General features: G+C 59.8%; 1 protein-coding gene across 13 annotated transcripts in view; it reads left to right on the top strand.

Annotated features, from left to right (window-relative positions):
• PTPRF (protein tyrosine phosphatase receptor type F) overlaps window positions 1-25,628 on the top strand; it is an 86,163-nt gene that overhangs the window by 25,649 nt on the left and 34,886 nt on the right. For 8 of the 13 annotated variants that reach the window (XM_027108819.1, XM_027108823.1, XM_027108818.1 and 5 more), the window contains 3 exons: window positions 10,566-10,754; window positions 19,318-19,428; window positions 23,236-23,247. In XM_027108819.1, coding sequence (XP_026964620.1) covers window positions 10,566-10,754; window positions 19,318-19,428; window positions 23,236-23,247 — 312 coding nt within the window. The remainder of the gene's footprint in view (window positions 1-10,565; window positions 10,755-19,317; window positions 19,429-23,235; window positions 23,248-25,628) is intronic. The other 5 variants (XM_027108827.1, XM_027108825.1, XM_027108822.1 and 2 more) reach the window with 1 other exon arrangement.

The raw sequence follows: 25,628 nt of genomic DNA, 5'->3' as shown, positions 1-25,628 counted from the left end.
AACATCTTTTCGTCTTGGCCATTTTTACATTGTGGCTTTATGTGTTCACACGCACGTCCATGCAGTAACTCCTTTGTGACTGTGTGTCTGCTGCGAGGCGGGGCAGGGCCCTCCAGCTTAGAGGGGCAGTGGAGGACAGTGGTTAAGAGCAGGGCCTCTCGACCACTTACTCTCTCACCTTGTGACCTCAGGCAAGTAACCATGCTCTGAGCCTCATTTGCTCGATCTGTAAATAGGGACATAGTACTTGCCACCCAGGCCAGTTGGGAGGATTAAATAGGAGTTAAGCACTTGCCGGATTCCAGCATGAATGGTAGCTGCTACTGGGCTAGAAGCAGCACATCCCAAGACCCAGATGTGTGAGCTGGCTGTACCTGGCGTCTCTGCTGCCTGGCATCATCTGGGTGATGCAGCCCCCACCATCCACTCCTGTGGGGGGCGGGGGCCCAGAGGACAGGCCCTGGGCCAAGATCCCTGATGGTTGAGTGCTTTCAGGGTGCTCCCTGCCACCCCTGACCTCAGTTTCCCCACTTATGACCTCAGGACAGGTATTTCAGCACTACCCTCCCTCCTGTTGCTGTCTGCCCCAGCACGAGCCATCTGCCTTGCCCTGGCATTTGGGAGGTGGCTGAAGGGCCAGACTGTGGCTCCCACCCCAGAGGGCATCTCTCAGGCCCTCATATTAAGGGAAAGAGAGCCTTCTTATTAGTGTTGGAAGAAAAGTCCCCCCAAAGCCCCTACACCCCAGTTTTGGCCCTTGCTCTCCGCAAGTCCTCTGTTGGCACTCTCCTATCCCCACCTCTGCCCTGGGCAGCTTTATCTTTTAAAGAGCTGAGGAGGATTGGGGTGGTCTTGCAGGAGCTGAGGTGAGGGGGTTCAGACTTGCAGGGGTCTGTCCTTCTAGAGGGGCCTTCTTGGATGAGGGTTTCTCTAGCAGGGGTCTGGGGTCTGTTTGTGCTTCTCGGTGTGGGAGGTGTCTGATGAGGTTGGGAAGCGTGTAGGGCCCTACCCGGGCGCCTGGCCCAGCCGAGATGGAGCTGTGGGCCTGCATGAGCTCCTGTTGCTCCTGAAACACAGCACCCGCAAGATGAAATGCTGACTTACCATGTTGGTCTGCATAACCTTGACCGTCTGGCTCTGGGCATGGCAGAAAGGAGGGGAGTGGGAGGCCTCAAAGGTGCCAGGGGGCGGGGCCAGAGGAAAGCAGCCCCGCCCTCCCGCACCAGGCCTCCTGTGCTGGCCAGGGAAGCTGGGTGTGTGTAGGAGTTGGGTGAAAGTATGGTGTGACTACAGCTGTGGGCTGGGGCCAGAAGACAGCCAGGGTCACTCCTGGGAGGAGGGCTGGGGAGAGGATGAAGCCGGCTTGGGGCCTGGGAATAAAGGTTGAGTCCCTTACCCGCATCATAAACTGCATGTGGCTCACCACACACTGGGCTCTTCAGGGGAGTGGCCCGGGGCTCTCTGGGGTGACTTGGCTCAGGTGAGGGGTTGCTGCCTCCCAGGCCTACGAGTCCACGCCAAGCGCCCCGCCCTGCCTTGCTCTGTGCCATGCCCAGCTCCCCTCACACTCCGGGAGCACCCCACACCCCTCCCACTTCGTGGCCTTTGCAGCCAGCTCTCTGGGCAGGACTGCCAGTCCCAGTGAGTCCTGACTGCCCTGTGATGCCCAGCCGGCTGCTCCCCGCCCCCTAGGCCCCGCTGGGTACCGGGTGGGGGTACCCGGCACAAGCTGGCTGGGGGTAAGCCGCCCAGTGTTCCTGTCTGAGTGGTAATTGAAGCCATTAGCGCACCAGTCTCTCCCTCGCCGGGTAATGGCAGGAAAAGCTCTTCTCACGCCGCACTCTTGAGGCTGAATCACTCCCCCTCCAACCCGCCCGCTGCCGCCACTGAGACAGGGAATCTGACATTCTCCCTCGCGAGGGAGGGGGAGTGGAGGGGGAGGGGAGAAGGGCCTTGCTTCCTGGCCTTTCCCTCCAGGGTGTGGGGAAGCCGGGAGGGTCCTGGAGCTCAGTCTGGAGGTTGTGGATTCACTTGGGCCAGTGGGTTCCAGCCGGGCGGTCCTGGTACTGTGGTCAGGAAAGCCCCAGAGGAGGCCAGACAGCAGAGGTGTGGGCAGGGCCCTGGTGACTTGGGCAGGTTCTGGAAGGGCCAAGAAGGAGGAGGAGAAGGGAAAGAGGGGCAAGGAGGAGGGAAGAGGCCGAGGAGCAGGGATAAGCCGTTTCTGACTTTGTGGTGGGCACCTGGCTCTGGGACCCCCGAGTGCAGGAGGCAGCATTTGCCTCGTGGTCATGGCTACAGCAGGTAGCGTGCACCCTGCGTGTGGTGAGTGCCCTTTGTGCTGTCTGTAAGGCAGTGTGTGTGAGGTGTGTGGTGTGGTGTTACAGTCTTAGGGGCTGTGTGTGCCTTATGGGTTGTATATGAAGCAGGGGGCGTGCGTCCGGCTGCGTGTGTGTGTGCGCGTGCATGCACACGTGCTTGTGCGTACACACATCAGGCAGTGTGTGGGGGCTGTGGTGTGTACAGCAGGTGGTGTATACCTTATGGCCTGTGTCTGCGGCGGGGGGAGGAGTGTGTAGCAAGCAGCCTGGGCTGAGTGTGTGCGGTCAGTCTGGTGCTGTGGGAGGCCAGAGATGCTGTGTCTGGCCTCATTGTCTCCTGGACCCCTCAGGATCCCTGCTTGGAGCTGTCGGTCAGCCAGGACAGCTGGACAGAGATGGACGTGGGGCAGAGTGGTTAGGCTGAGCTGTTCTCTGTGCCTCTGAGAACTGCTCCTCAGCAGTTCCTCTGCAGCCAGGCCAGAAGGGAGGGGCCCCCAGATAGGGATCCTACCCAGACCTTGGGACTCTCTCCTCTTCCTCCCCTCCCCTCATCGAGCCCAGGCTCCCTTTCACCTGTTCCCACCTGGCCTTGATGTCTGCTGACTGGCCAGGACCACACCGCTCAGGCCACACAGGAATCCAGGTACCCGCATGGAGTGCCTGGCCTTGCCCCCTTCGTTCTGGATAGGCCCTGCGGGAGGCCAGCTGTCAGGCATATGGGGTCGTGACTGGGGGAGACAGGCAGTCCGTGCTGGGCTGGGACCCCCAGGCTCCTCACTGTGGTTTTGGGACTGTAGGATGATGGAGGCCCTCTTGAACCCCACCCACCTACCCACAGCCCCTTTGGAAACAGCCCCAGGGACATGAGGGCTGATGAGCAACATATGACCCTGTCCTGCGGTCCTGGGCTGGCTGAACCTGGAGCGGGGCCAGTACAGAAGCTTGTGTTTTCAGGGTGGGTGGGCGTTTTCCCATGGAGTCATCTCTCCCTGGCCCAGGCCTGACTTAGGAGGGTGGGGAGTTTGGGTAAAGGGCTACCAGGCAGAGGATGACTCCTTAGGTGGCAAGATGTGCCCCCTTCTGTTGCCTGCATACGTGTCTAGGTCATGGGCCATGACCTAGAAGGAAAGCCCATGTTTTGAGGAAGCTGGGCCTGTCGCCTCCCTGATTTGCATCCATGGAAGGTGTAGAAGGAGCCCCAGCACCTAGAACCCAGGCCAGCTTCTGCTCCTCCCCTCGCAGCTGAGGCATGACCTAAGTGCTTCTGGCCCAGTGACTGTGGGATCTGTGACCTGTCCTTCCCCCCCCACCCCCCGCCCCGTTGTGACTGTAGTCGCATTCAGAACCACGCAGATACGAGGCTCTGCAACCATTTCCTGGAGAGATCTGGGCCCCAGGCGTGGGGGTGGGAGAGGTGTCAGTTAGGTGGGCACTGCCAGGAGGGTCTAGAAGATCAGGCTCTGGGTTTCTTGGTACCTGGGATCCCCCATTTTTTTCTAGTTCTGATTTGTGTTCAAGGTCCAAGCAGACTCCCTTCTGAATGGGTCCACTTGTGGGGTGGGCAGTACGCCTGCCTCTTCTGTTAGCCACAGACAGTGGACACGTTCCCTGTGCCTAGCCTGCCGCTCCCACCCCTGTGGTCACGGGTGCTTACGTGGCCCTGCTGTGCCCATGGCTCCCTCGCCCACTGCCATCTCCCCCAGCCTCAGGACCACAGCGGAGCCAGCACCTCCGGGGACAGCTAGCCAAGTCGGAGGTTTTAAATGCCCCTGTGTGTGTACCTTCCCCATCCCTGGTGAGGTGCCCCCCCTCTCTGGTTGCCAGGGAAAGAGGATTTTAATCAGGGGAATGACTTGATAAAATTTATGTTCAGAAAGGTCCCTGGGGCTACAGAGTGGGGTACAGGGACGCCAGTGAGAGGCCAGGGCAGCACTGCAGCCCAGGCAAGAGGTGGTAGTGGCCCAAACCCAGGCAGTGGGTAGGGAAGGAAGGGAGACTGGGTTTCACGCAGTTTAGAGAGAGTGGTGTCCTGCCTGGCCACCTGTGGGACTGGGGAGGTGGGAGACTCGGGGTTGCTGGCTCTGGGCCAGGCAGATGGCAGTACTATTTTCTAAGGTTCAGGTATGGGAGGAGGACCTGGTTTGAGGGGCAAGTTGATGAGTCCACTTAGAAATCCGTTGTATCGGGTGTGCGCAGGCATTGGAGGTAGGGGTGTCAAGGAGGACTGGCACTCTGAGGGACATCTGGAGATGCAGTTCTGAGGGTGGAGAAATGGCAAATCCTACGGAGCCAGAGTCAAGGGGGAGGAAGAGGGCCCGGATGGAGCCCCAGACGCTAGCTCTCCATGTTGGGAGGGGAGTTTGCATAGGAATCTGGTGAGGAGGTGTCTGAGAGGTAGGGGTGAGTCCGAGGAAGTCAAGAGAAAAGCATCTGGAAGGAGCAGGGAGGGGTGCTGTCGAGAGGTCAGGCAGGATGAACGATGAGACGTGTCTTGGACTTAGCTCCGTGGAGTCATGGTTGACCTTGGTGAGCACGCTGGCAGGAAGCCATGGGGGTGGCAGCTGGGCTGCAGGGACCTGAGGAGTGAGTGGGAGGCTCTCAGTGGTCTGGAGGGACTGGGCCTGAACCTAGGGGAGTAAAGGGATCAAAAGAGTCGTCCTGGAGTAGGACTGAGGTGGGGACCCCAGGAAGAGTTCGCTGTGGGTCAGGGCCCAGAAGCTGGAATGTGGAAAGGGTATGGGCCTGGGGACAGTGCCCAGGCTCACCTGGGTGTGTGTGGCTGGGAGGCCTCACCAGCCCTGTGAGGTGCCAGGGAAGCCCTGGGGGTGGGGGACCGCGAGGGGGAGGCCTCGGCTGCTTGGCCGTTCTCGGCTAGCTCGTGCCGCCGACAGGCCCCAAACAGCTCAGACTCGAAAACAAAACAGGCTTTTAAGATGCCAAGTTTGATGAAATCTGAGTGCTAAAAGAGGTGGGAGTTTTCTCTTAGAAAAAGCTGAAAATCAAGCCTGAAAGCTGCGAAGGGAGCCCAAAGCTCCCCAGGCCCCCCTTACTGCCTGGAAGTCTGGGGGTAGGGTGGGGCTCTCTGGGAGAGTGTGGGAGCCTGAGGGTCTGAGGAGCCCTTCCCACCTGCTAGAGGGTGTCTTGGCCCTGACCTTGCTAAGGATGGAGCTGCCTCAGGGACAGGGCCCGAGGCAGCCTTGGTTTCCTTAGAGTGCCAGGAGGGCTGGGGGAACCAGCAGCCCTGCCACCCACGAGGTCCCCTCGTGCGTCCCTGTCTGCGTTTCCCGGCTCTGTCCCTGCATGCGTCTCCAGGGACACGTGTGTCAGCATACGTGTTATCTCTGCATGTCTGCACGTGTGTGTTTCTGCGTCTCTGCGCGCTCTCCCTCTGCATCTGGTTGCATGAGTCTGTTTCCACAGGTGCTTGTCACTGCAGGTGCCCCTCTGCACGCACATGTAGGTTTCTATTTTTGCACCTGTCTCTTTCTCCACGTATATCTCTATGGGTCCCTGGTTGTGCATGTATCTAGGTGTCTACGTTCAGAGAAGGGGCGAGGCCAGGCCTAACACTCAGGCACAGGGGAGGGGTTCAGGCCTACAGACGGTGCCACCCCAGGGAGCCTGTGTATGTGTGTGCCTGTGTGTGCCTGCGTGCGCACAGAGCCGCCAGGAAGCTGGGTAAACACGGGTGAGAAGTTCGCGCTGACAGACGGTGCCGCCCGCTCCGGGACCCCGCAAGGCGTCCCCATCTGTCCGCTTCCCTGGCGCAGCCCCTCCCTCTGGCCCAGACTCCGCCTCAGGCATCCCAGGCTGAGCTGGACAAAGAGACCTGTGTGTGCTTTGTAGGGGGCCTCAGCAGCCCCCTCCCCCAGTCATTGCAGCCAGCCTAGGCTGAGCCCCTGTCCACCTCCACCCCAGCCGCATCCATCAGGCCTTAGCTCCAAGCGGCCTCACCTTCCCACCGTCTCCCCGGACCACTGCCCTTACTCAGGCAGCCCCTCCCTCCCGTCCACCAGGAAGCTCTCCCTACCTCTCCTGTTCAAGGGTTTCCTACTCTTGCATCTCCCTCCTCCTTCAGGAAGCCACCAAGATAGCAGGTGAGCTGTGGAGTTGAACTGATCCAGCTCCACTGCTGCTGTGGGGACCTCAGCCAAGCTCTCGCCCCTCTCTGAGCCCTAGGCTCCCAACACCCATCCCCCAGCCCCCCACACCCTGTCACCTTCCTCTGCCCAGTGGGGATAGCAGGGAAGAAGGGGTCAGGGTTCCCACTGCAGTATCTGAAGACCATCGCAATTCATGCACACGTGTGTACCCACCACAGGTACGCAGATCTGTGCGGGCAGACACTAGGAATGTGTGCGCCTACATGTGCATGCAGGCAGAATCCACAAACGGCTGTAGAGGCTCCCCAGTACCTCTGAGGTCCCCTAAAGTCACTATGGGTTTCTCTTTCCTTCGCGGGGACCCTTTTATCAGAGGATTGATAGACCTCGCCCCAGAGGCACAGACACTGCGGAAGTCTGGCACTGAGACTGCGAGGCAGGTGTAGGGACCTCCCGGCGCTGTGCACGCTAAGGGGGCAGCCCCCAGCTACGCGTCGGTTGAGCGTGAAAGAAGCTGGGCTTCCTGGGGTTGGGGAGTGGGGGCCTGAGAAGGGGCGCCGTGGCTCCACCCAGGCGGGGGCGGGAGGGGGGGCAGCGGCTCGGACCGCAGATGCGCGCGCCGTGTGGACACGGCATGTGCCGCCTTTCCGCAGCGGCGCGGAGTCTCCGCCGTTGCCATAGTTACCGGCGGCCTGGAAGGGGGAGGGACCCTTCCTCTCCTGGCGCTCCGCAGCCCCTCCGCCCTCGGGACGGGTTTTGAGAGGATTCGGCGTGACCCGTATATGCGTGTGTTGGAACGTGGGTGCATTCCCGAGGGTGGCCATGTGTGGGGGACAGTCGTGTTCGTTTTGCAGTAAATAAAAACGCTGCGGCGTCTGTGCAGGTGTCTGCAGCAGAGCTGCGGGCCTGAAGCCCAGCCGGCAGAGGGCGTGGTACGGGGGCAGGATGGTGGCTGGCTCCCCCAGGACTCCCCTGAGCCCTTCCGGAGCCGGCGCCCCTAACCTGACAGGCGTGGAGTCCCACCCCCTGGTCTCGTGCCAGCCCCACCTCGACTTAACTCTGTGACCTTGGGCAGGTTCCTAGATATCTCTACACCCCCATTTGCTCACGTACCTTACATAGTTTCGGTAAAATCATTTTGTAAAGCATTTTAACGCGGTACCTGGAACTAGCAAATGCTCTATAAACCTAACCTTTATCCCTCATATCTGGACCTCTGCTTTCCCGGTTGTCGATGGGTTTGGAGTGATCATGCAACGTCAGCCTGAGGAATTTGCCCTGGTCCTTAGCCTGAGTGGTTCAGGCTACAGTGGCCCCAAGCTCCTGTGGTTCCTGGGCGGGGGGTGGGGGAGGGGAGGCGGGGGTGAAAAGGATAAATGTCACACTCTGATGGTGGGTCAGTTTACACCATCCTGCCCAGTGCTCAGTTTGTCCAGAAACACGCGGGCGTCAGTAATGGCTGCTGTCCTTGGCTATATTTGAATGTGCCGGAGGCCCCCGCGGGTGAGCGTAGAAGGAAGAGCCAACAGCAGGTCATTCCCGAGGGGCTGGAGTCCTCCTGTGAGACACGCTTCCCTTCCCCAAGGTGCAGAACTGCAGCCTTCTGACTTGTGCCTGGAAGCCTAGTTGGCACAAGGGACTGGCTTTTGGGTCCCGCTGTTTTATGGACAGCTCTTCACACACGCCGGTTTGTGCCTGAGGGATGATCTGAGCCAAGGACAGACAGAACCACTGAGGGCACGATAATTGAGGGAGGAAAATTAATTGTCCTTAATTTGGCACAAATCCCAAAGACTTTGCCCGTGTTAGGCATTCAGCGTATATTCCCAGGACACAGGGCTGCAGATGTTTGTACTTCTTCCCTTCTCCTTGAGCAGCACCTTGTGGGTAGAGATGAAGGCGAGCTGACTCCTGGGCCCTGACTCTGGCAGGCCCTGCCCCCCCTCCCTCCTCCACTGCTCTGGAGGGCTGAGCAGGTAGGATTGAGGTCTGGGAAGAGCTAGACTGGTGCCCCAGTGGGCTAGGATGGCTCCAGCAGCCCTGAGTGTCCCCTGGCTGTTGGGGAGGGCAGGGAGGGTGGACGTGGACGGAGCCCTGCCTGGGCCTTCCTGGAAAAGCAAGTGACGGCAGGACCAAAGGAGGCTGTTCCCCTGCCTGGTGCATCCCAAGTCCTGCTCCATTTCCATCCTCCCTTTCCTTGCCACTGTTAACGTTGTTCTTTTAAAAATCAGAGCTAAAAGTCAGGACGCTGTGGGATCATATTTACAGCCAAGGACACGCTGGGTTCATGTCTGGAACTTATAGGGCTGCAGGTGGGGAAGTATTCTGCCAGTTACCGGGAGAAGCTGGGAGGCGAGACCGTGCTGGGAGTCCTACTGCTCCCCAGCCCGAGACCCCTCACTTCTCCTGACAGGGCCACAGTCCCTTAGGGATGCCCCAGGCAGCTGGAGCCTTGGCAGAGCGCCCCCTGGGATGTGGCAGCAGATAGAGCGATGTCTTGCCCCTGCCTGCTGAGGCTCCTCCAGCTTCCTCTCCCGCCTGCCCACCAGCCAGTCCCCCTGGGTCTCTGGGGGGAGCAGCCCCGCCAACCTCTGCTTTCCTCCCTTCTGAGGATCCCACTTGTCTTTTCCCTGGCACAGGAGCCTGACCTCAGCAAACATCCCCACACGCCCGTCTTGTGCTGGGCCTGCAGGAGGGAGACGGGAGCGGTGCTGGTCTCCCGGTCTCCCCCACCATTGAGCCCCGCCCCCCTGCCAGGAGACTGACAAAGAACAGGGTTCCCCTTCCCGCATTGGGTGTGCCTGGCATCCACACTGGCGGAGAGGCTTTGCCAACTTCTCACACTCACTCTGTGGTTTGCTTCTGGAAGGGAGCGCCTCTCGCCAGCCCAGGATGGGAGAGGGGGCCCCAGGCCCAAGTCTTGGTACCTGTCTGCCCCCAGTGGCCCAGTCCTTGCTAGTTATAATAATAACGTCAACCAGTAGCCATTGGGTTCGGATTCTTCGTCAGGCACTCTTCAGCGCCTTATGTGTAGCATTGCATGTAGTCTTCACAACGGCTCTCCAAGGAGGGCACTTGAACCCTGTTTATAGGTAAAAATGGATAAAGGGAGAGGATTAGTAACACTCCCAGGTCACAGAGCTGGCGCGTGATGGAGGTGGGAGCTCCACGTGGTCTGTACTCATGCAGAGCCTGTGCTGCCAGCCCAGTGTGTGATCCCAGGGGTGCAGAGTGGGCAGCCTTGCCCCATCCCTGGCCCCTCAGGGCTGATGCACGAGTCCACGTGTAGTGAGAGTAGGGGTGTGCTGCAGTGGTCCATGCCCGTTGCTCTCATGGAAGTGAGAGTAGGGGTGTGCTGCTGTGGTCCATGCCTGTTGCTCTCATGGAAGTGAGCCCTCACCCCCTGGCAAGCCGGGAGAAGGCAGCCGTGGAGTTTTGCCCCCCTCATCAACTTTTGGTATCCTCACAGGGCGTTTTCATCTCTTTAGCCTCCACATGCTCAGACATGGTCCCCAGGCCTGACCATGGCTTCCAGGGTCAGGACTGAGTGAGGGAGGAGGGTCAGGGTCAGGACCGGGGGTCGGAGGTGGGTCATTGGTAGGGCAGAGGGCGCCCAGAGTCGGGGCCAGAACCCAGGCTATGATGTGGGGCTCTGCCACGTGGTGGAGCAGAAGGCTGGATACAGGCAGTAGAGGGGACACTGCACGTGCAGGAGAGGGAGTGGGGGCTGAACAGCACGGGGCGCCTTTGGGTTGAGCTGTGGCTGTTGATGCCACTGTGTGAGCCCTGGGCCCCCTACAGCCCAGCATCCGTGGAGCACTTTCTGCTGTGGCCAGTAGAGCCTCAATCCTCATTTTCCCAGGCCCTGGAGAGATAAGTGCTCATGTCTGCAGTCCGAGGCATTGCTTCTCAGACCCGGAGACTTCCTGACAGGGCAGGGTGGGCCCCACGGCAGCTCCCTGGCCCTGTGAAGGGCAGGGCTGGGCAGTGGGGCTCGGGACTCTGGTTCCTCATGTCAGGGCAGGCTTCATGCTTAGAAGTCAGGGCAGAGATAAGTCGATCCCAGCCACCCTGGGAGTCTTGGGGTGGTCCTCGTGGGCAGGCAGTGCCAGCCCTAACGTGCACATCTGCTCTTCATCTGCAGAGGAACAGCTGCCCCCCGGCTTCCCCTCCATTGACATGGGGCCTCAGCTGAAGGTGGTGGAGAAGGCCCGCACGGCCACCATGCTGTGCGCAGCAGGTGGGAATCCAGACCCTGAGATCTCTTGGTTCAAGGACTTCCTCCCTGTGGACCCCGCCACGAGCAACGGCCGCATCAAGCAGCTGCGTTCAGGTGAGCAGAGGGCGAGGGTCAAGGGGCCGGAACCCAGCGCAGCCTTCCTTCTTGGGCCTGGGTGCCTGGGAGCCGCGGGAGGCCTCAGCCTGGGGCTGAGCAGAGGGCGCCCAGTGGACGGGCCAGATCCTGCTATAGGCCCACCTGGCCCACCCAGGAAGAAAGCCTGGCAGCGAGGGCTGGTCAGCTGTGTTTCTTTCACCTTCCCGGGATTGTCAGACTCCAGACTTCAGTCCAGGTCTGCTCCATGAGGCACGAGTGTTGTTCCCAGCCTGGCGTTGGGCTCTGCAAAGGTGCTCCATGGGCGCTCATCCTTCACCTTCCCTGGAGCCTGGCCTGAGGGGGGCCTGGGTGATGCTTCTCTTTGCTACTTCAGACGGCAGGGAAAGAGGCCAAAGATGCCTGGTTCATCAGGCTTCAAAAGGCTGGACCTCAGAGGCTTGGAGCCAGGGGGATGTGCTGCCATCCCTCGGCCACCAGGGCCACCTGTCTCCTCTGGATGTCTCAGTCGAGCCAGCTTGGAGCCCCGCGAGCAAGGATGCCGCCTTGACCGGGCAGGAGGTGTCGCCCCGTCGATCGATCTGCCTGTGAGGCTCCCGCCAGGATAATTGATTCAGTTTTTGTGGGAACAGAGCAGGCGGGAGAGGAGCCTTGGAATCCGCTTAGCTGCAATTCTGCATCTGCTGCCAGCATGGGCTGCACTGATAGACCTTGGTCCAGGAGCCCTCCTGCTGACTGTGGGATGGCGGGCTCAGGCAGGATGGCTCGGGCAGCACCAACCAGAGCCCCCGCTGCCCATCACCTATGGTGTCGACACCGCAAAGGAGGACATGACTGTGCCCCTTTCAGGGCCCTGCAGGCTGCAGAGGTGCCCTGCCACTCCCTGGGCTGCCAGCCCCTCCTCACCAACTTCTGCCAGGTGGGCGCCCCTGTGGTGCCCAGGGGAGGAGTGAGGGATAAGCCACCCAGCAGGGGCAGGATTCTGGCCCCAGCCACGGCCACCTGAGACAGCCTGTGAAGTGTTAGCTCATTTAATTTAATTTTAAACTCAACAAGATGGAGGCAGCTGTAGCGCAGTTAATTAAAACAGCTATAATCAAGGCAGGAAACGGTCCACCAGCGTTTGCGGCCACTGCCCAGCGCGGCACAGTGACCGCCATGGTTCAGCTCCTCTGTGTTTCCCCGCAGCCCCCAGGCAGGCTCCCCAAGCAGCCAGATGGTCCTCCCCGCAGGCCTGGCCTCTGCCCGGAACGGCGCTGCCTGTGGCAGCAGTCCTGAGAAGGCGCGCTGTCTCGCATGTTCGTTCGTTAAGTATTTATGTAGTGCTTGCTGTGTGCCGGGCCCAGTGGCACCCATTCACGGCCCTGTGAGTCAGCTCCCGCCCAGGACTCCACTGAATGCTGCTCGCCGGCCTCCTCAGCCTCTCAGCAGCCGCCAGCACCCTCCCTCCCTCTTAGCCACTCTCTCCTCTGTCTCCCTGGCTTTCCTCTTCCTTCTCCGAGTGCCCCTTCTCTGTCTGCCCAGCAGCCCCTCCTGCTCGTTCCCCAAGCCGGGGAGCCTGTGAACCCTGCTCTTGTCCCATAGACACAGCCGTTCCCCCGCCAGCTCGCCCACCCTTATAGCTTCAGGTACCATTTACCTCCACTCCTGAGATTCCCAGTTCTGTCTAACCCAGACATCTTGCTGGAGTTCCAAACTAAAACACCCATCTGCCTTCTGGGCGTCACCCTGACTGTGAAGCGTGGTAACTTCCTCGCCAAACAGCGGTCACCTTCTCCCCCTGACCCTCTCTCTGTTGAGTGGCAGCCCCTCTAACCTGAAACCTAGGACACACTGCAACTCCTACTCCATGTAAGGAACCACCAAACCCTCTTGATTTGTCACCCACGTGGTTCTCAGCTGGTCCCCTTTTCTCCTTCTGCTGCCTTGGCCGTATCCCAGGTCACCAAACACTGCTCTCCCTGCCTCTAGACCCTCCCCTTGAATCCATCCTGCAGCACTGGCGGAGTTTTCTGCCTGCACCCTCTGTGCTCTGACAAGCCCAGCGGCGTCTTATTGCCTCCATGGTCAGGTGCACGCTCCTGAACAAGGCACACAGAGCCCTTCTCGCCCTTCCCCAGCTCCCATCTCCGGTTCATCTCATCCCCAGCTGTCATCTTCCCCAGCTCATCTCATCAGGTCCCGGCTGCACTCACTAGCTTTTTGGCCTCGCTTAGGTTATTTAACTTTGAGCTTCAGTTTTCTCCTCTTTAAAAAAGAGTTACAGTGAGGCTTAAGTGAGACAAAGGCAGTGAGAGCTGTAGTCGACTGGCGTGTGATGAGGGTTCCGTGAATGGGGCTCTTTGTAGCTCCGGCCACTCCCCGACTTGCACTGAGCCCCCGACCACAACCTCGCCCTCTACTCACGTTCACTGGAACGTGAAGCTCCCCTTCTCTGCCTGAGACCTGCTCCTTCAGGACTCACCCTGCTTTGTGTTGTTACCGTCTGGCTCCAGCTCTGCTCACTTCGGCTGGGCACTCTGCAGGGAGGGCCTGGGATTGGCTCCCGTCTGTGAGGGCCCCGCAAGTGGCCAGCACAAGCCCCGCCATAGGACAGGCATCTCTGAGCCCTTAGGATGAATGATTTCCTGAACGTGACCTTTGGGCCCTGTCCTTTCAGACTCACATTCATTCCCCCTGCTTTCTTGTTTGACCTTCCCTGCCTCCTGGAAGCTGTAACCTAAGGGTAGTGGGCCCAGCGTCCAACTCCTGGGATGGCACCTGAGCGGCCTCAGTCATCCCACCTCCGCAGTAACTGACAGGACTGTCTCCATCACTGCCTGACCCCGGGCCCTGACCCTTGACCCAGTAGCTGCTGCCCCTGTCCTGTACCGTTGAGAAGTGTGCTGGGGCTGTGCCACGCACGTCTGACATGCCTGCTGGAGTGGAATCGGGCCCCTGAGCGCTCGGCTCTTACAGGGGCCTCATGGTAACGCATCACCAACAGTTTACAAAGTGCTTTCCTGCCTTTGGTTGCATTTGATTCTCCTGCAACCCTGAGAAGTAGGACAGTTTGTGATTATCATGCCTCCTTTACAGCTGAGTTAGGGAGTCACCCACCCAGGGTCACGTGGAGATCCGAGGCCGGGGAGCTCCCCCGGGACGGCATCCAGGGGGCCTCTGTCACGTCTAACTAACCTGGAGCCTGGGGAGCAGCTGGACCCTGCTAGGGCCCCAGAGCGCCATAGTCTCGTCCTCTCCGGACCTCAGGCCCGCCCTGACCAGTACCCAGAACTCCTCGGGCATCTGCGGGCCGAGCCCCAGCACGTGTCACCAGGGCGTGAAGAGCTGGAGAGGAGGGCAGCTGGCGGCGTGCGCGGCCCAGGCACGGATTCTGCTCGACAGGCGCCTTCTTCTCTGAAGTGATGTCACCTGCCGCCACAGCCTGAGCCTCTTGGAGGATTTTCACTTGAGGCCTGGTGTGGGTCCTGGAGGAATGGGCACAAGCTCAGGGAGAGTGGAAGTCAGGAGCGGGCAGCATCACTGGAGCAGCGAGGGGGCTGACCTCCAAGTGGGGCTCCAAGCCACTGCTCTTGGCCCTGCGCTCTGCCCAGCCTGGACGGGCCCCTGCGGGACACCGCCTGTGCTCCGCTCCTCCCGGCGCCTGCGTGTGCACGCTGCCATCCCCATTACCCTGGAGGACCGCTTGCCCACCCTGTCCACTGCTCACCCTGACACCTGACCCGGGATGCCGGCATCGGGTGTGGCAAGAGGCCCGCTGTCCCAGCGGATGGGACTCTGCGGTGGGCCTGAGGGCTGCAGCCCCTCCTCCGTCCCACCATCAGCCGGTCTGCCAGGAGGGCCGCTCTCAGTGGTGGTCCCTCTTGTCTGAACCCACTGGCACCCCTCAGGGGCAATGTGAAATCTGGGGGACCCTCCAGTCTCCCACACCCATCTCGGGAAATCGAAAAGGCAGATTCTTTCCGTTTGGTGGGGAAACGACTTTTCGGAGAGGCCCAGAGACGTGTCACACAACAGGCTAGGTTTCGGAAGAGCTGAGGCCGGAAGCTAGGGTGTCCCAGTCCTGGAGCATCTAGCTGCCACCCCTCCCTCTCCCAGTTCCCCTCCCCATCCCAGGTCAGGCCTGGACTGTAGGAGTCGATCAGCCGTGTGGACTTTTTGGTCTCGGGACCCCTGATTGTAAATATCAGAGGACCTCCAAGAGCTTTGGTTTGTGTGGGTTTTATCAGTATTTGCCATGTTAGGTGTTAAGACTGAGAAGACTTTAAATATTTATTAATCCACTTTAAAATAACTAAAAATCCCATTACATGTTAACGTAAACAATATTTTTTAATGGAAAATAATCATATTTCGTGAAACAAAAGCATTTAGTGAGAAGAGTGCCCCTGTTTTACACTTTCACAAACCTCTTTAATTTGGGGGTTAATAGAAGACAGCTGGATTCTCATACCTGCTTCTGCTTCTGGTCTATTGTGGTATCACATGTCCTGAAGCCTCTGGGAAACTCCACTGTATGTTCATGGGAGAACAAGGGTGGAAAAGGCAAAAAGCTTCTCAGTATTATGAAAATGGCTTTGACCTTGCGGACCCCCTGAAGGGGCCTCTGGGGACCCTGAAGATCCGTGGACCGTGCTCGGAGGATCACGGTGATGATGGTTCTTCCTGGACAGCCTCTGCGTGCCTTGCACACAGCCCAGGTCCCAGCAGCTGCCTTGGCCTTGTCTCCAGCCTCTGTCCGGTGGGAAGGCTGTGAGCCAGACCTGGTTAGTTCCTGCCACCTCATAAGCTGTGTGACCTCTGGCTTTGGGCACTTAACGTTCCTCAGCCTCTGTTTCCTCATTCTTGCCGAGGTGGATAATCCCTCCTAAGTGGGTGTCTTCAGGTTCAATGAGATAGTAACCAGTGTTTGTCTCCCTGCACACTTCCCTCCCCAGAAGTGGGCAGAGAAGGGCAGGGTGGACGGGGCTGACCTGGGCCTGCCCACAGGCCCCTCACTCCTCCGGATGGGGCAGTGGTAGAAGAGGGGGTCCCTGTTGGGAAGGGAGCGTGTCCAGACCTCATGATTGCCCCACAATAGGCATTTGCAGGGTGAGCAGCCTAGAGGCTGCTGATTCCCAGGGTTACGAGGCAATGAACAGGCAAGGGGCGGGGGCAGGGAATGGCCCCTGGCTCTCACCAATCAGGTGGGAGGACTGTGCCGTCAGTCGGGTTTTAGCAAGGTCTTTAGCAAGGTCGGGTGGCTTTACAGGGGTCTGCCACCAGGTGGTGAGTAGAGGGCTGGTGTGTGTGTTTGTGGAGGGCTGGTCTGGTGATAGCCTGAGGTGAGCTCTCCCTTTAGCCCTTTCTTTGGTCTGCTTAAATGCCCTGCTTTGGGTAAGTGCTCTGTTTGGAAATCCTACTCACCTGTGGAATCTGGAGAGCCCTGCAGGGTGGGGTTATCACCTCTTCTCTTCACCTTGCCCTTCCACTGAGCTCAGCCAGTGGAGTCTGCAGGAGCCCTGACTCACCACCCTGATTCCTGGCACCCCCAGCCCTGCTGGCCCAGCCTCAGCCTCCCCTTCCCCAGAGCCGTGCCAGCGACCTGGGGAACACAGCTTTGCCTACACGCAGCCTGGTGCTTGCTCACACCTAAGCCACGCCTCAACTTCTCTGGATATTTAAGGCCCTCTCTCATGTTTTATTTTATCTGATTTGGCTTTCCTTCCTTTTGTACTAATGCTTCTCTCTGATCTTATTTGCATTCAAATTACCTCGCCAGGTGGTTCACCAATCAGAGGTAAGAATGCTGTCCGTGCATCTCGCCACACCACGCCTCGCCGCCACCGCCGTCACCACCACTCCATCCCGTCCAGTCCCGTCCGTCACCTCCCGCATCCCCATCCCGACCTCTCCAGCCTCCTCATCTCCAGCTCCAGCCCCTTCAGCACCACCGGCCACCACACACATCCACTCTCAGCCATCCCCTCCTGTGACTCATCCATTGCAAGTCTGGATTGTGGAGATACTCGGCTCATCCCTGTTTTGGGGCTGGAAGCCCAACTGCCCAGGCCTTCTAGGCCAGCCGCACAGAAGGGGCTCTGTTGACTCCTGCAGGGAAGCCAGGCCCTGGTCCTCAAGGCTGGCCAGAGACGGAAAGTCTTCCCGTGAGGTGGGGGAGCATGACCAAGCCTCGCCTTCCCTCTTGAGAACCTTCTTTGTCTTGGGCCCTCAATTATTACTAACTTCCCCGTTAGCATCCCAGCCCTGTAGTAGAATGAGGATCCCCCTGTAAATCCTCCAGCCCAGCAAACGCTAGGAGGGACGCACAGTTAAGACTTTAACGTAGAGGCTGGGATGACACCAGAAATAATAGGATCCTAGGTAGCCTGATCCCCTGACCTATCGGCCCCAGCTGCTTTCCTGCAGCAGGACCCTGCATTCTGCAGTTCCAAGCCCGGACTGTACTCAAAGGTCCGGTTCGAGTTTGACTCACCTCAACTCCTTTAAAAACTCAATTTCTCTCTCAGAAGTCTGTTTCCTCTTAAGTCAGGGCCAGGGCCCCACCTCCCTCACGGGGTCGTGAGGATCAGAGGAGAGGAAGAGGATTTGGGCAGTGTCTGGCCCCGAGCAGGCACCCTGTAAAATGATGGCTTCCGTGATGCTTTTATTCAGTGTTCTTGGGCACATCTAGACCCTCAGAGTTTAGGGCCAGGCTGCTCTTGGAACAGAAGATGTGGCTGGGTGGAGCAGCTGCTCCCCTGTGGTGCATCTTGTCCATCACCCGCTGAGGACAGGACTCAGCCTCCGGATCCCCCCGCCCATCCTCTCAGCCTGTGCTGACTTGTCAGTGCCCCCGCTGCTGGGTCTTGGTCTTGGTTCCAGATTTGGGGGTTTCTGTGTGCAGTAGGCTCAGGGTCTGTGTTGGGTCCCTTGACCAGTCCTGGTTCTCAGTGCAGGGGAGCCTCCTCCCCCAGCAGGGATCCCACCCACGTACCACTCCCTGCTCCCGCCTGTGGCACCAGCCAGGACTCCCGCTACCCCCAGCTGAGCTGACCTTGATATAGCCCCCCTCCCTCTGGCCAGGGCCCTGAGCCCCACCTGCTCGAATGAACATTTTCTGTGACAGCGTCCATCCATCCCATAAACATGACCTGTTGAGTGCCCATCGGGGCTGTTCTCGCAGGAGATGGGTGTTTGGCACAGGCCCTGGGCCCTCACACTCCCTGATGCTGGTGGGGAGGGCTGCCCAGGACCACAGAGCAGGCCAGCCCATTTTCCCTTAGTATCAGGGCCCAGCCTGGGCACCCCTCTCCCCACCTCCAGCTCCTAGCCCCTTGGATGTTCATGCCCCTCCTGCTACCCCAGGTCTAGGTGGTGGAAGAGGGGTGTCGGGTGGTGAAGGGGCTGTAGCTCAGATGCAGTGGCCCTCCCCCTGGGGCCTGAGCCATGAGAGTGTGGCCTGGAACTCTTCTAGTGGCTCCGGTCAGGTCAGGTCAGGTGGGGTCAGGCAGTTCTGTGTGTGTCCTGTGTGGGCGTGACTGTCAGCTGGCCTGGGCTCTGGGAGGGGTAGGTCTGTGCAGGCAGTGGTTTTTGTCAGGCTGTGTCCTGTGGGGTTGTGAACTGTCCATTGGACCGTCCTGTGTGGGTGTGATTGTCCGTCGGCTTGTTCCAGGGAGCGGGCGTTGCTGGTCCCTCGGGATGTTCCCTGTCACAGACGGTTTGCCCGGTGTGCTCTCACCAGCAGAGTTCTCAGGCGTTTACTGCCAGGGCTGGAGGTGGCCATGTCGGCCAGTTTCACCCCCTTCTCCCACCCCACCTTCACCTTGGCCTCCCTGGCCTGGAGCTGGCAGGACTGGCCCCAGCCCTTTCCTCCACCCTCTGTGAGCGTCCTCTTCAGCGGCACCCCCAGTCCCGGCTCCTGTCTGTCCGTCTGTGGCCGAAGCAGCCCTTCAGGGCGCTGTTCCGAGCGCGAGCTGCATCCTCCATTAGCCTCCTGAATTATGCAGGAGCCGTGGTAGGTCGAAGCACTTTAGCAGGACCAGGCTGAGGAGAGGAGCCGGAATGGGTGGGGCTGGTGGGGGGGAGGGGGGGTGCTGGGAGCAAAGGCTGCTGGGCACCGGGCCCCCAGGGCCACCCCTTCTTTCCTGTGGGTTCCGGTGGGCGGCAGAGTCTCAGGTCTTGCCGAGGGCATTGCACGCTCAGAGGTCCCAGGCCAGCCGGTCTACAGGCTGTCCCACCCACGCCTGGCTCCAGTGCTCTGATGGGGATGCTCATTGGCAAACAGGCTCCAGTGCCAGCCAGAGTATGGCAGACACTCAGTGGAGATGGGGGATGGGGTGGAGCCCCCGGGCGAGCCAGCAGGCCCAACTGGACCGCGCGTGGGGCAGGATTGTGCTCCAGAGCACGACCCTCCGTTCCAGCCAGGAGGCCTCCGGGCTTGTCAGGGAGAGCTTCCCGGAGGCAGCACTAGTGCCGGGGTGTGGCCCTGATGTCTGCAACGTCTGGTCAACACAAGCCTCAGGTGCAGTCGAGACCCCCTCCTCGGGTCGCAGGCTTGACCGTTGTCTTTGTGTCCCCGCAGGTGCCTTGCAGATTGAGAGCAGTGAGGAGTCGGACCAAGGCAAGTACGAGTGCGTGGCGACCAACTCCGCAGGCACACGCTACTCGGCCCCCGCCAACCTGTATGTGCGAGGTAAGGACTCAGGCGGTGCCCAGCCCTGATTCTACGGAGCTGAGCTGCCCTCGCCGGGCTTGCTGCCCCGAGCCTTGGTGTGGACTTAGCGGGCTGCCGTGGGCCCAGTCTCTCCTCCTTTTCACCTCTTTCTGCAGCAGCCGTAGCAGCAGCAGCTCCCACTGGGCAAGCTTCTAACATCCGCCCCGACTTTGCCTTCCTCCCGCAGGCCCTTTGGGAAACAGACACTCTTGGGAGCATTTGTATCTCTTGTAGGTCCTGCCTCATGGGACCAGAGCCCCGTGGGAGTCTAGAGCCTTCCGAGCAGACATGCGTGTGTGTTTGTGTGTGTGTGTGTGTGTGTGTGAGAGAGAGAGAGAGAAAGCAGGCACACGTGTGTGTGTGAACGTGTACACACCTGCCTGGTCTTCCTTGAGTGTGTCCTGCCCAGCCCAGCAGGGTGGGCTCCGGGCCAGGTGCACCTGCCTTCTGACCAGGTTTGCCTGGGGCGTTCCTGGAGGAGGAGCCAGCTGTGCTTTGTCATCAGCCAGGACCCTGTGTAGGGGGTCAGGCCAAGGCAGCTTTGAGCCCCTGCAGGTGAGCACCTAGTGTGTTTTAGGTGTTCCTTGCTGGGACTTCGTGGATCCCACACTTGCACAAGTCCGGGTACCCAGCAGAGAGGGTCTGGGGACTGTTTTGGCCTGTCCAGTCTGTTATGCTCACAGCCCCAGGGGAACCAAAGCTGGCCACCTACCTCTTCCTGAGAACACTGGGTTTTGTGTGCATGGTGTCCAGGAGGGGCCCTAGGCGCCCCTCCTACCCCTGCCATCCCCCCCCCACTTAACCCTCCCGCACAGATGGGCATCATTAAAAGTGAAACCGTCTCCACTCCGGGGATTTGTAAAGGAAAGTGGATGCAGTTTCCTCGCAGCGATGATTTCATCATGCTAAGTGCATACTGCAGCTTCGCAAAGGGTGTCGTCTGCCTCTCCGCCCAGGGCCAGGCGTGGGGCAGGGCAATGGCAGTGGCCTGTCCCACTCTTCGGGGCCACATAGTCAGACGGGGCAGAGAGAATTAAGCCATCAACCCATGTGCTTATTGAGGGGCTGTGATGTGTCAGGGCACAAGATCCCGAGAGGCCACAGGTGATGGGCAAATTGTGCTTCAGAGACTGGTTGATGCCTCATCGGAATCAGGGGCATGGGACGGGAGGTCCCCACTGGTCCCCTTCTCAGCTGTTCTGCTCTTCGAGGCTCCCCTGAGCTGACCCAGGGCCTGTCTTAAGGAGCAGCATCAGGGCATGGAGGCCAGGAGCGTGCAAGCCACCCAAATGGCCACGCTGAGTGTTATAGATTGCACAGCCTTCCCCCACCCTGCTCCAGGCAGAGCTTCTGACCAGCGCACAGGGGCCTGACGCGTCCCCTCTGAGAGGAGCAGCTGGATCAACCCTCCTCAAAGACCTGCCTCCTCGCACCCGGACCACTCCCCCTGCTGTGTGGGCCTGACCAAGCACTTCTTCCAAAAGACCATAACCTCGAGAATGTGGAGGTTCCGGGCCTCGGCAACAAAGTCCTTCACTGCGTGTGGCTGCACCAGGGAGAGGAGAGGCGCGGCAGAGCCGCTGTGTATGCCAAGCAAGCTTGGGTGCGGTCATAGGGGCACGTTTCCTGGGGCAGAGCTGCAGAGGCCGTCCTGAGGCAGGAGAAGGCCCAGACCCAAGGTGGATGGCCTGGGGAGTTCTCCAAAGTCACCATCACACCAGCCTTAGCCCTGAGGCAGGACAGTGGGTCTCTTTGGATGAGCTGAGCTCGGCTGCTGCTGTAGCTGGTGGCTCAGGCACCGACCAGGAGGCTCTTACCTGCAGCCCCTCTTACCCTTCTCCGTGGGGACCCCACTGTCTACACGTGGTGAGCTCAGGCAGGACTCTGGCCCATCCCGCCTTCCACCAGGTCTTCTGAACTGCCTTCCTGGGCCCATTTCCACAGGCCTTTTGGGCAGGGAATGTAGGGGTTCCTTTAATTCTAGCCCCACTTGCTAGGGATTCTGAAATAGGGTGTCCCAACCCCACTTGCCTTGTCTCTCCCTCTCTCTGACACATGCACACACACACACATTCCTGTGGGCCCTGGTGTCTAAGGGCCTGTTCTAAGTCTGTCCCTAGGACCTGCCTCATAACCAGGCCCCACCTGAATCTGTGCCTGCCCTGCTTTGCAGAGAGCAGTTCGCCCTGTAGCCCCAGGACAGGCCTTACTCTGGACTTGTAGACACCTAGAAAGCCCTGCTCCTAGGACCCTGGCCTCTGGGGTCCACCCCCTCCTCATCACGGCCCTGGTAAAGCCCCTGCTTTCTGCCCCCAGCAGTGCTGAGGGCCCGTCAACCCCAGCTCCTCGGGCACAGCCTCTGCGGTGCTGGCCACGAATTCTGTACCCTGAACCCTGCTTGTGGGTGGTCCATGCATGGAGAAGCCCCCAGTGCTGGCCTGCCCACTGGCCTGTGCCCCGCTGCTTCCCAGCCAAGCAGCAGCCACTGGGAGGCCCCCACTGGGCTCCAGCCATCAGGAACCTCAGCATCCGGTTCAGTGTGGATTCCAGCTCCATTGCCATTTGGGGCCCAGTAACCCTTAGCTGTGTGGGGCTGTCCTGGGCATTGTGGGATGTTTACTGACCCACTAGGTGCCCGTAGCACCCCCTTGTCACAACTCAGTGTCTCCAGAGCTTGCCCAGTGTCGCTTGGGGGAATCCTCCTCCCCCCGTTAAGAAACACTGCTCTGGATGGACAGCCTCGCGCTGGCTGACGTCTCCATCCGTCTCTGACTGTCGTCTGCCGTGCCCACGGGGCCTGAGGCCGTGTCTCCTCCTCGGATTTGGCTTCAGTGTCCACCTCACGCCCCTCTGTCCCCCAGACTTGGGGTTCCCATTGTCTCTCTGAGAACTGCAGTTGCTGCATTTCATGGGCCCGTGCATGTAATGCTCCTGGCCCAGGGCCGGGCACACAGTCCGGAGCTGCTCCCGCTGTGGGGATAGCAGTGTTGGGCCTTCATCACCCAGTTTCGTCTGACTTTGCTCACAGTTGCCCGCAGCTCCACCCACAGTCTAGCAGGCCCAGGCCTGCTGGGTGGACCAACCTCTCTCCGTCCGACTCCCTCCCCCAGTGACTCACTCTCTCCTTCCATCCGCAGCGTCTCCCTCCTCCAGCTCTTAGGACACACAGCTGCCAGGCACCCGGGAGGAGCCACGCCTCCCACAGAGCCTGGCCTACCTGCCCCCACCCTTCCCCCTTCTCTGCAGGGACCTGGCTGCTGGGCCACAGCTGTCTCTAAGCAGGGCGATGGCTCCACGGCCTTTCTCCCTACAGGCTCCCAGACCAGCTGTTCACGCTCTGGCGCCACACAGCGTGGGGCTGCCTCAAGGTGGCAGGGTTCTAGTGGCCCATGCGCCTTGGTGGGTTTGTGGGCTGGGTGGGCCCTGACCCCAGAACCCACCTCACTGGGTCTGTCCGAGCCTTGAGGTGCGCGTGAGGCATGGGGGCCTGCCTGTGCCCCACTCCCGCCCCTCCCTGTCCCACCCTTGGCACCCAGTGCCTGCCAGCGGGACGCAGCCCTGTCCGCCGTGTCCTCCATGAGTCCTGAGTCTTTTGTGAGCGGCGTGGTCCGCGCGCACCTGCGGGCACATGCGTGTGCGTGGGGCACGAGAGTCTTGTCTCGTTTCCGTGCTGTGTGGGCAGATGAAGGTTGGCCTGTTTTTACTCTCTGTGTTTCTCCTTGTCTTTTTTTATTTCCTCCTCATCCTCATCGCACTCTACCATCAACCCAAACTCTCATCTCTCAGATCAGCGAGAAGGTTGGTCCTTTTCACTTCTTATCCATCTACAGTTCGCCCATCGACGGGATGCTCCCGTCCGTAGGGAACGGCGGGCTCGGTCAGCTCCTCAGGCCCCAGTCAGGCCTGCCCGCCCATTGGGCTCTGCGCTCCACTGTTTGGGCGGCAGGCGGGCAGGACCAGTGGTGGGTGGGCAGGCCCCCCTGCCCCGCATGTTTCTGCTGCTTGGGTCCCTGACACCCCATGTGTCTGCATGTCCCCTTAGCTGGGCTCCCCTGCTGGGGAGGTCAGGTGGGCATGGTGCATGGCACGAGACTGGTCCCTGCCTTTGTGCCCAGGCCAGGCCAGCTCTCTGCTCCAGGTGGAGCTCAGGAGTGGTTGTGGGAGCAGTAAGAGCTGTAGGGCTTTACGCATACCTGTGGGGCCTTCCACAGTCCCCCTCACCTAAAATCCACGTTTGTCCAAGCTCAGTCGAAACCGCTGGGAAGATGAAGGGCAAAGGCTAATGGAGAATGAGCTCACCCCTCGAGATCCTGCAGCACAGGGCGAAAGTCCTACAGAGTCTGTGCCGTCCTTGAGCCCCTCTACCAGGCTGGATGGGCAAAAGCCCTGCTCTGCCTACTGAGTTTAGGGTCCGAGGCGCTGGGTGGGGGGCGCCATCGTGGCTCACTGAGGAAGTCCCCCAGGGACTTGTCTTTTCCGTCTCCGATCAGATCCAAATGAGGGTCTTCCCACCTGCCCCGGGCCCTTCTCTCTGCCCAAGCCCCCCAGACAGCTGGTACTTCCTCAGTCCCATGCTGGGTGCTGGGCATTCAGAGCAGGAGCTCACACCTGATTGAACGGTCAACTTCCATTTAGGGAGGCCCACGTGGGGGCCTGCAAGAGGCCCTGGCCCAGCCGCAGTTTGGGGAGCGCTTCTTAAGAGACTCCAGCAGCCCATTCCAGAGCAGTCTCACACCCCCAGGGCCAGGCCCCTACCTCCTCCAGTCCTGGGACCAGCAATAAGGGCGAGCGGTCCTGTGTCACATGGTCTGAGTGGTCAGAGGAGGTCCTCCTGTCTCCTGGGCTTTGGGCTAAGCCCCAGGGAGCAGACCCGGGCCACCTGCATTCTCTCTGCGGCTTGAGTTTCCTCCGCGAGGGAGAGGGAGCCAGTCGGGAGGAGGGCTGTGGCCTCGGCTCAGATATCAGCCCCGAGCATCCATCCATATGCACTCCTGAGCTCTGGGGCATTTCAGTTACACCATTTCGCTGACCGGGCAGATGCCGGGTCGGTTCAGAGAACAGTCATCAGCAGAGAGAGCCCAGCCTGCAGCCGCCTACCCCTGCACCCCTTCCCCCACCCTCCTAGTCCCTTGTCCCTTCTTCTCTCCGTCTGTGGTCCCACCAAAAATAAGCATGTACACAAATCTTTAATGGCAAGGCATAAATGAGTTTCTAAATATTCCAGGGGGATTTGCCCGGCTGGTAATTTGTTTGGCGCTGATAATTCCGTCTTAACATTTTTCCAGCTTTACTTAAAACTGTGTGCCGGCATTTAATTACTGCTCTGCGGCAGCCACAAGGTTATTTATTAAAGAGTTATTTTATCTTGATACAGTGGATCCTGCCCCTTATCCCCTCCTGAACGCTGTGTTATTTTCATCAGAGAAATTTCCGTGAGTAAATGCAGATTGCGGGGCTGCCTGCCCCCGCGGTTAGGCTGTCACCCCACTGAATGCTGATGCCTCCAGGTGCCACTCCGCCCTGTCATAGCGGGTTGTCAGCTCCAATTATTAGACTTAAAAGTTACAGCTGGAATATCATCCAGCAATGGCAAGGCCCTGTTTGGGAAATTGTCTATAAAATGTCAGCTCTGAGGATGCACAGGGAACGGTAATAGACCGGCATTGTTGGAGCTCAAGATTAGACCCTAAGTGCATTTTTCCCCGGCTCTGGTTTTTCCTTCCCTGCTGTTGCTTCTGTCAATAGACTGAGTCCCTGGCGAGTCCTGCCCCTTTGGGAGGCCTTGTGTCTGTGACAGCGGGAGGAGTGGCGGTGGGACTGTTGCAGGGAGACGCCAGCCACCCCTGGCTCTTGGGATGGGGGTGGCCATCCAGGCAGGTCCCAGGTGCGGGCCCCCATGGTCACTCGGGGTCCCAGGAGGTAGTCTCTCGCCTCTGTTGCCCCCACCCTCCCTCTGTGGACCTACCCTGACCTCCCTCACGCTGTGGGGAAGATGAGTCTGAGCTGTGGGAAACCGCGTCCAGGCTCCTCGTGTGTGGCTGTGTATTCCTGTGAAAGCATGAAGGGTGGCACCCTGCCAGGGTGTGCCTTCCAGGAGTCCCTGGGCTCGAGGCCCTTGCGTGGTGCTAGGGATGGCCCCAGGGGTCACACCTGACCTCTCACTCACCTTAGCCCCTGGG

Source organism: Aethalodelphis obliquidens, unplaced genomic scaffold (genome assembly GCF_003676395.1).
Source record: "Aethalodelphis obliquidens isolate GAN/ISIS:26980383/991018 unplaced genomic scaffold, ASM367639v1 scaffold9, whole genome shotgun sequence".
Lineage (NCBI taxonomy): Eukaryota > Metazoa > Chordata > Mammalia > Artiodactyla > Delphinidae > Aethalodelphis > Aethalodelphis obliquidens.
Note: the sequence above shows the minus strand (reverse complement) of the source record. Positions and strands in the feature narration are given on the sequence as shown.